At 41.8% G+C, this 14,651-nt stretch overlaps 1 protein-coding gene across 16 annotated transcripts in view; it reads left to right on the top strand.

Moving 5' to 3' along the window:
• The window catches only part of kcnma1a (potassium large conductance calcium-activated channel, subfamily M, alpha member 1a), a 913,789-nt gene that overhangs the window by 579,411 nt on the left and 319,727 nt on the right, over positions 1–14,651 (top strand). For all 16 annotated transcript variants that reach the window (XM_073025436.1, XM_073025438.1, XM_073025437.1 and 13 more), the window contains one exon: positions 6,039–6,114. In XM_073025436.1, coding sequence (XP_072881537.1) covers positions 6,039–6,114 — 76 coding nt within the window. The remainder of the gene's footprint in view (positions 1–6,038; positions 6,115–14,651) is intronic.

The raw sequence follows: 14,651 nt of genomic DNA, 5'->3' as shown, positions 1-14,651 counted from the left end.
ATATTAGGTGCTGTCATATTCTCTCTGCATTCATTTAATTTCTATGGACCTGAGTTTGCCTCAGCTCTTCAGGAACTAGCACAGTTTCACTGGAGTTATCTTATGTCTCACCCCCAGTGACCAGATCTGTACAGTGCCTTGTTTGTGTAGTTAATTCTAGGACTTAACCTTGTGTGTTTCTTATAGTGTGAGGTGGCTATGAGCAATCTGTTTAACTGAGGTTGAAAATGCTGCAAATATCTGTTTGATTCAGGGTGTGGGCAGCATCATACAGAAGACCTGATGTTTCAGGTCATAGAGTAATAAAGTTGTGGAACAGTACAGCATAGAAACAGGCCCCTCGGCCCATCTAGTCCGAGCCAAGCTCTGCCGAGTCCCATTGGCCTGCATCCGTACCCCTTCCATGCATGTACCTATTCACATCTCTCTTAAATGTTGAAATTGAACCCACATCCACCACTTCCATAGGCAGTTCATTCCACACTCTCACCACCGTCTGAGTGAAACCATTTGCCCTCATGTTCCCCTTAACATTTCACCATTCCTGAGATTTAAACATTATTGTAATAATGGCTTTAGACCAGGGGTTCCCATCATGGAGTCCATAGACCCCTCGGTTAATGGTAAGGGTCCATGGCTTAAAATAGTTTGGGTACCCCTGCCTTAGACCCTCCTCTCTCATTCTATTTGATAGAGCTTCTGTGAAACATCCTGAGACACTTATGATGGGTTTGGTAGGTGACTCCTGTATCAAAACAGATGCAAAAAATCAAAACACTGAATATCGGGCTAACAGGTTGTCTTTTCTCCACGAGTCCTGGATGTTTTGTGGGTTAAAGTCCTCTCTGACTTCACACAGCTGGCTGTCCTCTTCTTGCAGCTGTTACTTGCCCTAAGCCTGTCATCTGCCACCAGATCACTAATTTAAAGCCTTTTAAAAATCTTTTGTGAAATGCTTACACCACCACATTTTACCAAATTTTGAGCAGCGGTTGTTACAACCTTGAATGTAATAACTTTGGACTGTGGGGCTTATCAGAAATCCTGTAAATCCTTACATGGAGTCCCTGGGTATTTGGAGGGATCTGTTCCTGCGAACTGTTTGCGACTGTGGTGGTCCATGTATTTTGGAAAAGAGTTTTAAAGGGCTTTAAGTCCAGTGGTTTGGTGGCAGAGTATGTCTGCAGCTTTGTAGAAACTGGAAAATCCAACTAACGCATACAAAATGTCGGAGGAACTCGACGTGTCAGGCAGCATCTATGGAGAGGAGTCAACGTTTCGGGCTGAGACCCTTCATCAGGTCAATTCATCTCCCAGTCTCTTGCTCAAGTACTTTGTATGAGCTGCACTTAAGCTGTAGGTGGGGGGACATGTATTGCTGAACAGAAACCTAACCATTATTACAAACTATTAATTGTTTAATTTATCTTGGCCTTTGTGTTCTTTTTGATTTGCGAGGTGTTGCTCCTCATCCACATCCTCATTATGTAAGGAGAGAGCTCCCTCATCACACACTGAGAGCACTCTCTTTGCAAGCCATCATTGAGAGGAAATGATTCTTACTCTCCTCTCAGATCTGATCTGTAGACTTGCCTGACATATTTGATCATCCTCGGACACATTTATTTATATTTATTGAAGCTATTTATTTAGAGGTATAGCGTAGAACAGGCCCTTCCAGCCCAACGAGCTGTGCTGCCCAGCAACCCACTTATTTAACTCTAGCTTGACCATCGGACAGTTTACAAATTGTCCTGACGAAGGGTCTTGGCCTGAAACGCCGACAGTGCTTCTCCCTATAGATGCTGCGTGGCCTGCTGCATTCCACCAGCATTTTGTGTGTGTTGGACAATTTACAAAGATCAATTAACCCACCAACCAATATATTTTGGACTGTGGGAGTAAACTGGAGCACCTGGAAGAAAACCGCATGGTCATAGTGAGTACATACAGACTCCTTACAGACAGCGCCAAATTTGAACTCCAAACTTTGATTCCCCAATCTGTAATAGTGTTGCCCTAACTGCTACTCTGCCACGATGCCCCAATTGCCTCCCCTTCTTTTCTTCTAAACCAATCAATGAATTAACTAATCTGTTCTTGCAAAACATGGATTAAGTGATTTAGAGTGCTTTAGGAATTGGTCAGTAATCATCTAAGGAGCGATGGAGGCTATGAGGCTTTCCCACCTGTTTAGTTACAGCCTCTGTTTTCTCAAAGCAATTAGGACTGAATTGATTATATTACCCATCTCTGTGAGTGCCATACTATGTAGGTAGCTAATCCTTTCAAGAACTGTAGGATTGACATAATTGGCTTTCACAACCTGCTCCATCATTCAACAAAGTCAACAAAAACTTTTTGAATTGTCCTGGATATATTCAGAAATGAACTTACTGCTATCTCATTTATTTAGGTAATAGTTTTTCTAATTTGATTGCAAAGTTCAGTTACTCGGGCTGTCTAATTCCATCCAGCTCTTTGCTGTATTAGATTATTCTCTTTCTATTTTCCTACAGTGCAGAAGCTGCTTTTCAAGATGATCTTTGTAGTGATTTAACACATAAGTAAGGACCTCTTCTCGATTATGAGAGATTATGATGCTTATTACTGGAGGCATTGGGACTCAAGTATGAATGAGTTGGTTGTTAATGCAAACAGGGCCTTTCACTGTAGACTCAGTGGCCACTTTATTAGGTACACCTGTGCACCTGCTCGTTAATACAAACACCTCGTCAGCCAATCACGTAGCAGCACCTCAATGCATTAAAGCATGAAGACATGGTCAAGAGGTTCAGTTGTTTTTCTGGAGAATCGCCAGACTGGTTCAAGGTGATGAGAAGGTGACAGTAACACAAGTAACCACATGTTACAACAGTAGTATGTAGAAGAGTATCTCTGAATGCACAACACATCAAAGCTTGAAGTTGATGGGCTACAGTGACAGAAGACCACCAATGTACAGGATGTACCTAATGAAGTGACCACTGAGTGAATGTTTCAATGTACACATTATAAACTAGCTTGAATATTGAAAATATTATGGCTGTATACTTTGGAAGGCAATGTAGACTAAAGCTTTTCAATTCTAAAATGGCTACACGAACAAAGCCATTAAGAGCTATTGTGTACTGTTCATTGAAAGTGACAGGACAGGTCAAAAAAGTGGTTAAAAAGACCTAAAATATAGTCTGATAGAATATTCCCAATCCATTGCAAAGACCTTAGTGTTCAAAAAATACAAGGAAAAGCAGGCACTGCTGGGAATGCTTTGAACGTTGAACATTTTAAAAACAATACTCTGCAGGTCTGCCAGCATCTGTGGAGAGAGAAGTGGACTCAATGCTTCAGGCTGATGACCTTCGGACAGAGTGCTTCTGGCATTCCTGCTTTATTTGCTCTTGGTTTGTCTTGACCCGATGTTACATCCAGCACGTTCTCCCTCAATGACCTTGTGGGGTCGATTTCGTGCATGAACAGTCCCCTGGGGCGGGAGGTGGGCTGGACAGTCAAGCAAGGTAGTTGTGGCCTTTGTTGTTTCTGTGCTGTAAGTGTGGGGCTCACAAGTGATGCGATCACATTTGTCAGCTTCTTGCGTGGGTGTCAATAGGTTTGGAGGAGAGACAGAATATGGAGTGAGGGGAGCATAAAAATGAGTCCTCCCCCACTCTCAAGGAAAAGTGGACTGAAAAATTGTTACTTCAATCTTTAAATCTCATATCATACTTGAAGATGACAGGTCGGCTAACAGCACTTGGAGAGTGAGTTTGTTTTGTGTGTGTGCTCTGTGTTGCTAATGACAAAGTAGGGGACATTCAGATTCTGATTTATTTATCACACGTACCTCAAAATATACAGTGCAATGCCTCACTTACGTTGGCAGCCAACACACCTAACGATGTGCTAAGAGCAGTCCGCAAGTGGTGGTCGCTTTGCAATGTGGCTGCACCCCCATCGCACCAGTGGTTACAAGACTGTGGTCATGTGGAGAGCAGAAGATTTAGGTTAACCCGGTTGCATCTAAAGATAGATATGTATTCCCAACAAGGATGAGTTCTTTTCATCTCTGCGTATTATACAGACGGGAGCAGGCACGAGCACTTTTTTCCTCTGCCTGCAGGACTATCCATTTGTGTGTGAGTGGGCGGATGGGGGACAAAAGCAACACATACAAAATGCTGGTGGAACGCAGCAGGCCAGGCAGCATCTATAGGAAGAAGCGCTGTCGACGTTTCCGGGTCCTGATGAAGGGTCTCGGCCCGAAACGTCGACAGTGCTTCTCCCTATAGATGCTGCCTGACCCGCTGCGTACCAACAGTATTTTGTGTGTGTTGCTTGAATTTCCAGCATCTGCAGATTTCCCCAGTATGCGGGGGGAGAAAAGGCTTGTTTTGCTGTGGTTGTTTTTTTTTTTGCTTGTTTAATGTTTTGTTGTGTTCTGCGTTGTTCAGCCGAGCATTGTGGGCACGCTAAGATGGCACTGGAATGTGTTGCGACATGCCCATCAGGTTAGGCTGTTCTAATGGAGAGAGGAAAACTGTGCCAGTAGAACAGGCAGGTGACTTGGAGCAGAAATAGCCTAGTCTGACACAGGGAAAGGGAGATACCTGAGGATGGATGATTTGATGCGGAGTTTGTGAGGCTTCAATATGCTCAGACAGGAGATGGGGTGGTGTTCTTCAATTTTACAGTGGGTCTCATTGTAATGAACAGCAGGCTACAGAGAGGGAGTGTGAAGTTCAGATATGCTGCTCAGCTGATGGAGGTGCAAACTGGATATCTGCTTACTTGTCTTCATTCTATACTGTTTCACAATGTTTCTGTGATCTCCCATCTGACCATGTTTTTCCTTTTGGTTTATTTCAATGTCAACTAAACTGAATCCAATAATAACAAATAGCACAAACATTTTCAAAGCTGTCTCTGCTTGCTAAGACACAGGAGGTTCTGCAGGTGCTGGAAAATCCAGAGCAGCACACATAAAACACAGGTGGAACTCAGAGAGTCAAGAAGCAACTGTGGAGGAAATGGAACCCATCATTGGCTCAAAACGTCAACTGTTCATTTTCCTGCACAGATGCTGCCTGGCCCACTGAGTTTCTCCACTGTTTTGTGTGTGTTGCTCTGCCTAACAAGTCACCAACTCACATCTCTGACCAGCGAATCCCACAAGAAATGGGATTGGTCAGTGGAATGTTTGAGAGATATGAGCAGCATTTTCAAAGTGAAGTGAATGGAAATTTGAATTCTGCATGGTGAACACTTAGAGCTGGAATGAAGGTGAATTTGTGAAATGTAATTAAAATAATATTTCCAAGCAAGCCTTGATTTATATTCTTGGTGCTTTTATTAGTAAAACAGAAAGCCTTCAAGTGTAATTATCGATCTCCTTAATCTTCTGATGCTTCCCTTTGCATTTGTTGCTTGCCCTTTTACATCCGTAAGAACAAGTATTAATGGGGTAAAATTTATCAGCTCGGGTAACTGAATGTGAGGGTTCATCTGGAAGATTTTCAGTTTTACAGTATTTGCAGTGTGACTCAGTATAAGAACAGGATTGCTGGGCCAGGATGGGTGGTTAGCTTAAGTGAGGACTGATTCCTGACACTTCCACACAGGGCTAAGCTGCATTTTCCTGTTTTGTCTGCTGTTGAGATATGTAAAGATTGTACACTGTTAATGGTGATTTGTAATTGAACCAAGCTTCATGCCTCTAAAGATACTTTTAAGTGAATGTTTCAGACAAATCAAATGTTCAAGGTCTAAATGTTTTCTGAAAATGTCTTTGTCATATTGCATCCTTTACTTCATCGATATCTGGAGAGTTTATTGAGTAAAGCACAGTATATCTGTTGAATTGCTGTTTCCCTTAAATTCCCGATCTTTATCACTCCCAGTAAAAAGTTTTCCCTTTACTGACCATTTAATGACTATAATTTGCAGCCTAACCTTGTGGATACGTGTGGTCTGAATGTTACTAGTCGTTAAATTTGTCAAGCATGCAGGTTTGGCTGACATCATGCTCTTTCCTCTTACAGGTTTACGATTTTTAAGAGCGCTGAGATTGATACAGTTCTCAGAAATTTTACAGTTTCTAAATATCCTAAAAACAAGGTAAGTGATACAGGTTATCATTCTACCATCTAATGATAGGCAGGGCTATTTTACAGAGGTGTAGTGTGCATGATAACTTTCAAACATTTAGACTAATAACATAATAAATCTTCATCACTCTTCAATGTTGAGTTTTGTACAGGAACAGTGTTTACATACGTGGAGTTTGTTTTCAAAGAGACCCAACTTTGGAAACAGGCAAGAAATGCAGAATTCATAAACCTTGGCTCATCCACTCTAGATTGCAGCATTCTTCGTTTCTTTCTTGAACTATAACTAGATATTTTTAAAAATTAATATAAACTGGAAACGCTACAGATTTTTAACCAGCACCAACTTTATCCTAATAATAAACACGAGATTCTGCTGATGATGGCAATTCAGAGAAATACTTACTAAATGCTGGAGGAATTCAGCAGATCAGGCAACATCTATGGAGAGGAATAAGCAGTTGAAGTTTTGGACTGAGACCATCAGGACTCGAAAGGAAAGGGGCAGAATTCACAATAAGAAGCTGGGAGGAGGGGTAGGAGTACAAAATGGAAAGTGATAGGTGAATCTAGGTGCATGAGGTAAGAAGCAGAATGGTGATAGGTGGAAAAGGTAAAGACTTGGGGAAAAAGAAATCTGATAGGAAAGAAGAGTTGTCCAAGGGAGAAAGGGAAGGAGGAGGGGCACCAGAATGAGGTGACAGGCAGGTGAGGAGAAGAAGGGAGATGAGGGGGAGTCAGAGTGGGGAATGGAAAGAAAAGGAGTGTTTGTCCCAATAATGTCACTTTTCCCTGATGTAAAATCGGTAGGCACAGTAATGTAGCCAGTACAGCTGCCACTTCACAGTAAAGCTTCAATGACCCACTTGATAAGTACAAGAGATCCTGCAAGTTCTGGCAATCAAGAATAGCACAAACTAAATGCTGGAGGAACTCAGCAGGTCAAGTGGCATCTACAGAAAGGAATAAACAGTCAACGTTTTGGGCTGAGAACTTTTATCAGGTCTCAACCTGAAACATCGACTGTTTATTCCCTAGCCCCATTTAGTGAGTGTTGCCCGTTATTTATCCACTATCTTGACTTTCAGTTCTATCTATGGGGTGCTTTGAGGTGCTTTTGTTTCCTCCTGAATGGATGTATGGATTGTTTGGTTAACCGGCTGCTATAGATTGCCCCTGGTGTATTGCTGAATGGTGGAATCTGCTGGGGGGACGGAACAGGGTGGAAATGATGAGAATGTGAGAAGAAAATAAAATGGAAATTCCATAGATGAGTGCTTGATGGTCGGGCATGGACTTGGAGGGTTAGTGAGCCTGTATGTGAGGCTATATGACTAAAATAGAATTTACTTTTATTATTCCTTTCATCTTGTCAGCGTGAAATATTTTACAACCAACTTAAGTGGATTACTCTTGTTATGCCGGCAAATTTGACTGCCAGTCATTTAGTATCAAATTCCACAGAATCATGGCTGACTGGCTGGGGACACAAGACCTGCTGATTTCCAAAGCCCACATTTTGTGTGTGTTTGTGTTGCTGACTGATTAGGTGTGGGGGAGAGGGGGGGGAAGGAATGTTTGTCCAGCATTCTACTGTCTCCATGCTCCTCAGATGGAGATGGACTGAAAGTTTAGCACTATTCTCCGAGCTGCATTGAGCTTACAAGCATGATTACATGTTCACTTCGAATTGAGACAGTCAGTTCCATAATCTTTTACCAAATAAAATTGGTGAGACTTTGTAAGCTTCAGGTTGCTGGTTTCAAATGAGCAGGGATCAAGGATCACTTCATTTGCCATAGACATTCACATGTATTCAGAACTTGTGGTGTGTCGGCATGAAATGCAACTGTAAACTACAACATTCAGCAATTATGAAGAATAAAACATTATATAGAATATGAAGTTAGAGGTTAAAGTATGGATATGGAATAAAATATGCATAAATACTGTACATAAACACCAGCATGCATTAACAATGTAAAGAGCATTGCAAAAAGTGTTTTTAAAATGTTTATAGTGCAGTGCAGTGTCTGAGACAATAATTAGAGGGGGTGAGAGGTGTGAGGAGGGCTAATTAGAATGGTTGATCAGATTAACTGCCTGGGAAACAAAACTTTTAAGATGAGATGACATTTTTCTTTTAATAGCCCTATGGCACTTCCCAGAAAGGAGTTTTTGGAAAAGGTAGTTGTCAGGGAAGGTAGTTCACAATATTGCATTACTATGATAATAAAAGGATATACTTATGGAAGCATTCAGCTGGTCAGACAGCATCTGTGCAAGGGGAATGAGTGTTAACATTTTTGACAATGTTCAGCCTGAAACACTAAGCTTGTTTCTGTTTCCACACTTGCTGCCTTACCTGCCAAGTATTCCTTGCATTTTCTGGTTAAATTTTAAATGTTCTTGTGCCTGAAGTACTACCGTATTTCATTTTCATTCCCTGCTGTGTAGCATCACTTTACTGAATGCCTGCAAGAAATTGAATCTCAGGCTAGTGTTGGATTCTGATGTTTTAATGAAAGGATTTTTCAGAAGATAGGAAAGAGGCACGAGACATGTTGCTTCACAATCATTTTATTAAGCATTGCTGGAACAAAGCAAACAGGAGCAGAAGCTAGTGGTAGGATGCTTAAAAACAAGAGACTACGATACTAAGAAGATGAAGATGGTGCTGCTTTGTGTTTAGCTATTCTATACCCATAAATTAGGAAAAATTCCATTAAGTTTTGTAGATAAGAGTCAACCAATGCACAGCTGTCCAGAATTATACTTATATGCCACTGGAGGCATATTAAACTGCTATATGCATACAAGTGAACTTTTAATAATATAATACTGCTTAGACCATAAGGCCATAAGACATAGGAGCAGAATTTGCCCCATCGTATCTGCTCCACCATTCAATCATGGCTGGTCCTTTTTTCCCCTCTCCTCAACCCCACTCCCCGGCCTTCTTCCTGTAACCTTTGATGCCGTGTCCAATCAAGAACCTATCAAGCTCTGCCTTAATTTTACCCAACAACCTGGCCTCCACAACTGCCTGTGGTAACAAATTCCACAAATTCACCACCCTCTGGCTAAAGAAATTTCTCCACATTCCTGTTTTAAATGGATGCCCCTCTGTCCTGAGGCTGTACCCTCTTTTCCTAGACTCTGCCACCATGGGAAAGATCTTTTCCACATCTACTCTGCCTAGGCCTTTCAACAATTGAAAAGTTTCAATAAGATTCCCCCTCATACTTCTAAATTCCAGTGAGTACAGGCCCAGAAGATCAAACATTACTCAGATGATAACCCTTTCATTCCTGGAATCATTCTTGTGAACCTCCTCCGAACCCTCTCCAATGCCAGCATATTTTTTCTTAGATGAGGAGCTCAAAACTGTTCATAATACTCAAGATGAGGTTTCACCAGTGCCTTATAACGGCTCAGCATCGCAACCCTGCTCTTATATTCTAGACCTCTTGAAACAAATGCTAACTTTGCATTTGCCCTCCTCACTACTGCCTCTACATGCCAAGTTAAACTTCCGGGTGTACTGCATAAGGACTCCCTAGTCCCTTTGCATTACAGATTTTTGGATTTTCTCCCCGTTTAGAAAATAGTCTACACATTTATTTCTACTACCAAAGTGCATGACTATGCATTTTCCAACATTGTATTTCACTTGCCACTTTCTTGCCCATCTCCTAATCTGTCTAAGTCCGTCTGCAGTCTTCCTGTTTCCTCAACACTTCCCCTCCACCAGTCTTCGTACCATCTACAAACTTGGCAACAAAGCCATCTATTCCATCACCCAAATCATTGACATACAGTATAAAAAAAAGCTGTTCCAACACCAACCCCTGTGAACCCCATTAATCTCTGGCAGCCAACCAGAAAAGGATCCTTTTATTTCCACTTGTTGCCTCCTATCAATCAGCCAATACTTTAACCATGACAGTAACTTTCCTATAATACCATGGGCTCTTAACTTGGTAACCAACCTCATGTGTGGCACCTTGTACTTAAAATACAAGCAGAAAATTAATTGTTAAACTGCAAAGAAAGTAATAATTAAACAATTTAATATAAGAATTAAATAGTTAGATCCAACAACATATTGTGATAATAAATTTACTATAAACTTTTTTACCTTTGAACTTCAAATCCTCCTCTAATTTGTGTCATAGTGTCTAAAGTTTGAGAACAATGGTTATTTAGCTGTCACCAGCCAGGCTTTGGCATAGTGACAGTTAGACCAGACTTTAAGTGAACATCTTCAGCATGAGAGTTTAATTGGTTTGCTCCAGCGACACTGCTTTTTTTTCCCCGTTGCACATAATTTGGGAATCTACGAAAAAGATTCTTATCTTGGTATTGATGAGCATAGATCTATCACATTGCTTAAAAAGGCTGTCTTATTCAAAAAAGATAGCATAGAGCATCAACACATCATGGAAACCAGTCTCCCCCTCCATGAACTCTGTCTATACTTCTCGCTGCTACGATAAAACAGGAAACAAACAGTCCTCGGCCACCCCAGACTTGCTCTCTTGTTCTCTCTCTAACTGGGCATAAGATACAAAAGCCTGAAAGAACCTAATGCTGTTGTAAAAATTGTCACCTAGTACAAGGATTAAGTTGAATCCTTGACCTCATAATCTACCTTGCCATGATTTATGACCTTATTGTCTGCCTGCACACTTTTGACACTTTATTTTATATAATGTTATTAATTTCCATTGTACTAGCTCAATGCTCACTGTTTGGAAGGTATTTTAGAGTTTATTTTATTCAGATACAACACGGAAGGCCTATCGAGGCCCACAGCCCTGTGATCCCCCAATTTAATCCTAGCCGAATCACGGGACAATTTACAAGACTAGTTAACCCAACTGATAGGTCTTTGAACTGTAGGAGGAAACCAAAGTACACAGAGGAAGCCCACTACATCACAGACTCCTTACAGGCAGCGGCAGGAATTGAACCCCGGCCGCCTGTACCGTAAAGCATTGTGCTAACCACTACACTACCATGCCACCACTGATGTAATAAGTTGGTCTGTATCAACATTATGCAAGGCAGGTTTTTCACTGTACCTTGGTACATGTGAAAACGGTAAACCAATTTACTAATTGAACATAAAACATAGAACAGTACAGCAGACAGCAGTTGACCCTTTGGCTTCCAATGTTGTGCCAAACTAAATAAACCTCACAGCTAATCCCTTCTGCCTAAGGCAAGAAGCTCCATGATAATGCTGCACCTCTTTCACATGACAGCCATTATACTTAAAGGCTATAGAATAGTACCGCACAAGATCAGGCCCTTCAGCCCAGGATGTTATGCCAAATTAATTAAACTGTTGATGCCTAAATATGCCAATTTGTGCAGATGGTCCACATCATCTCCATTCTCTGTATATTCGTGTTCCTTTCCAAAAGCCTCTTAACTGCTTCTATCGTATCTGCCTCCATTACCAGCTCAGTAACATGCTGTATACGAATTGGCAATAAACTGGACTGGTCAAAGAACACTGAGGCTGTCTACAAGAAGGGTCAGAGCCGTCTCTATTTCCTGAGGAGACTGAGGTCCTTTAACATCTGCCGGACGATGCTGAGGATGTTCTACGAGTCTGTGGTGGCCAGTGCTGTTATGTTTGCTGTTGTGTGCTGGGGCAGCAGGCTGAGGGTAGCAGACACCAACAGAATCAACAAACTCATTTGCAAGGCCAGTGATGTTGTGGGGGTGGAACTGGACTCTCTGACGGTGGTGTCTGAAAAGAGGATGCTGTCCAAGTTGCATGCCATCTTGGACAATGTCTCCCATCCACTCCATAATGTACTGGTTAGGCACAGGAGTACATTCAGCCAGAGGCTCATTCCACTGAGATGCAACACTGAGCGTCATAGGAAGTCATTCCTGCCTGTGGCCATCAAACTTTACAACTCTTCTCTCGGAGTGTCAGACACTCTGAGCCAATAGGCTGGTCCTGGACTTACTTCCACTTGGCATAATTTACTTATTATCATTTAATTATTTTTGGTTTTATTTTGCTATATTTCTACACTATTCTTGGTTGGTGCAACTGTAACAAAACCCAATTTCCCTCGGGAGCAATAAAGTACGTCTGTCTGTCTGTCTGTCTGTCTGCCTGTAAATATCCACCACTTAGTGTGAAAACACCTGCCCCATGCGTTGCCTTTGAACTTATCCCCTCTCACTTTGAGTGCATGCCCTCTAGTACTAAACACCTATCAACCCCAAGAAAAAAGACATTGGCTATCTACTCTTTCTCTGATAATCTCATAAACTTATTCTGGTCTCCCCCTCAGCCTCTGTTGCTCCAAAGAAAACAGCCCCTGTTTATCCAGCCTCTCCTTACAGCCCATGCTCTCTAATCCAGGCAGCGTACAGGTAGACCTTTTCAATAGCATCTACGTCCTCCCTATAATGGGGTGAGAAGAGTTAAATGGAACAGTCCAGATGCGGCCTACGCAGTTTTACAAAACTGCAGCGTAACCTTCTGAATTTTGAACTTAATGCCTCAACCCAGTTTATCAGCACTTGGTTCACAGCTTTCCATACCTTGGCCATTCAGTTTTCCAGAGTTCTAAGAGTACCTGTTTCTGCTCACTCAGACACTGTGTTCAGATTTCGAACCACCCTCTGTGTGGATAAAATCTTCCTCTCAATTCCATCTAAACCACTCTCCCCATAATCTCCTTTGCTTCTCTCAGCGTTCAACAATCTGTTGATTTCTGTTTAGATTTAATCAGCACCCGAGTATCTGCGACCTCTGATTTGGATCGTTCTGAGAATTCACACATTCTCATGATGTCAGTCTTAAACAATTTGGGAATGTGCCCCCAGATACTGCAGCCAGAAGAGAGTCTCTACACCTGCTCACCAGTCCCTCCCTGACTCCCTCTTGTCCCCTGGGCCCTGAAGCAACCCCTCAATAAGTTTCAGCCTTTAGAGTTAAGTATTCAACGTGCAACCTTCTTGCCCTGTTTCTGAATCAGAATCAGAATTATTATCACTGAAATATGCCACTATATTTGTTAAATACAGGTAATTCTGCAGATGCTGGAAATGCAGAGCAACTCTCACAGAACACTAGAGGAACTCAGCAGGTCGGGCAGCATCTATGGAGAGGAATAGATAGTCGATGCTTTGGGCTGAGACCCTTCATTGTGAAATGCGTTGTTTTACAGCAGCAGTACACTGTAACACATTAGAAAAAACGACTCTAAGTTACAATAAGCAAAAGAAATAGTGCAAAAAGAGAGAAAAATAGTGAGATTGTGTTCATGGGTTCATTGCCCATTCAGAAATCTGATGGCAGAGGGGAAATGTTGAGTGTGTGTCTTCAGGCTCATGGACCTCCTCCTCGAAGGCAGTAATGGGAAGAGAGCATGTCCTGGATGGTGATGGTCCTGAATGATGGATGTCACCTTCTTGAAGCATCACCTTTAAAAACGTCCTTGATGGTGGGTAGGCTGGTAACCCTGATGGAGATCATTCAGTTCATTCATTTCCACTTGACGTGGTGCTTTTACACACTGAGCCAGCAAGGCAGCAGAACAATTTATTTTTCCCATTCACTCAGGCTTTAAAATAAATAACTTTGGATAGTTTAAACAACAAGCATTTTGGATGAAAGGTTTGTGATTTCAGTGAGAGCTGAGCTGGATTGTGGTAATCCAGTTAAAAGGCTTATGGAAGAAGTTGCAATGCTTTACATGGATTGAAGAGGAATTGTGGATTAAATACTAATCCCTTTCTCATTAATGTAGCCAGAATCGACGGAGTTGGGGGTGGGGGGAGGGGCAGGAAAACAGCTCCTTTGAGTGAGTATGTGAATGAGAGAGAGGGAGAGAGAAACAGAGAAACAAAGAGAGACAGAGACAGAGAGACAGAGAGAGACAAAGAGATAGAGGGATAAGGTGAGAGAAAGAGAGCAAAGAGAAAGAGAGAGACAGGGAGAAGGAGAGAGGGAGAGGAAGAAGGAGACAGAAGGAGAGAGACGGGGGAAGGAGAGAGAGAGAGAGACAGAGAAAGATGGAAAGAGAAAGACAGAGAGACAAATGAAGTTTGTGGTTCTCACATCATCTACACGCTATTTCTGAGATGGGATTTGATTATTACTCTCCCATTATCGGAAGTTTATGTGAACTTGGATATAGTCATGCACTGTATGATACCAGAAATTATTAAGTTTTTAGAGTTGCAGCCAAAGTTCTGGACCACTGACTCGACGTGAATTCAATTCCCATCATGGCAACTGGAGAATTTAAATTCAAGTAATTAAGTAAATCTGGAATTTAAAATAAAGCTGGTCTGGGTAACCATGAAACTACTGCATTGTTATAAAAATTGGTCAGGTTCACTAACATCCTTCAGGAAAGGAAATCTGTCCCTTACCTGATCAATCCTATTAATGAGTGCAGATTCAACAAAAGTGGTTGATTCTTTAATTGCCTGTTCAGCTCAGAGACAATTAGACAAACAATAAATGATGGTATTGCCACATGTATCCACATCACAAATTCTACA

The sequence above is a fragment of the Hemitrygon akajei genome, chromosome 21 (genome assembly GCF_048418815.1).
Source record: "Hemitrygon akajei chromosome 21, sHemAka1.3, whole genome shotgun sequence".
In the NCBI taxonomy this organism is placed as follows: Eukaryota; Metazoa; Chordata; class Chondrichthyes; order Myliobatiformes; family Dasyatidae; genus Hemitrygon; species Hemitrygon akajei.
Note: the sequence above shows the minus strand (reverse complement) of the source record. Positions and strands in the feature narration are given on the sequence as shown.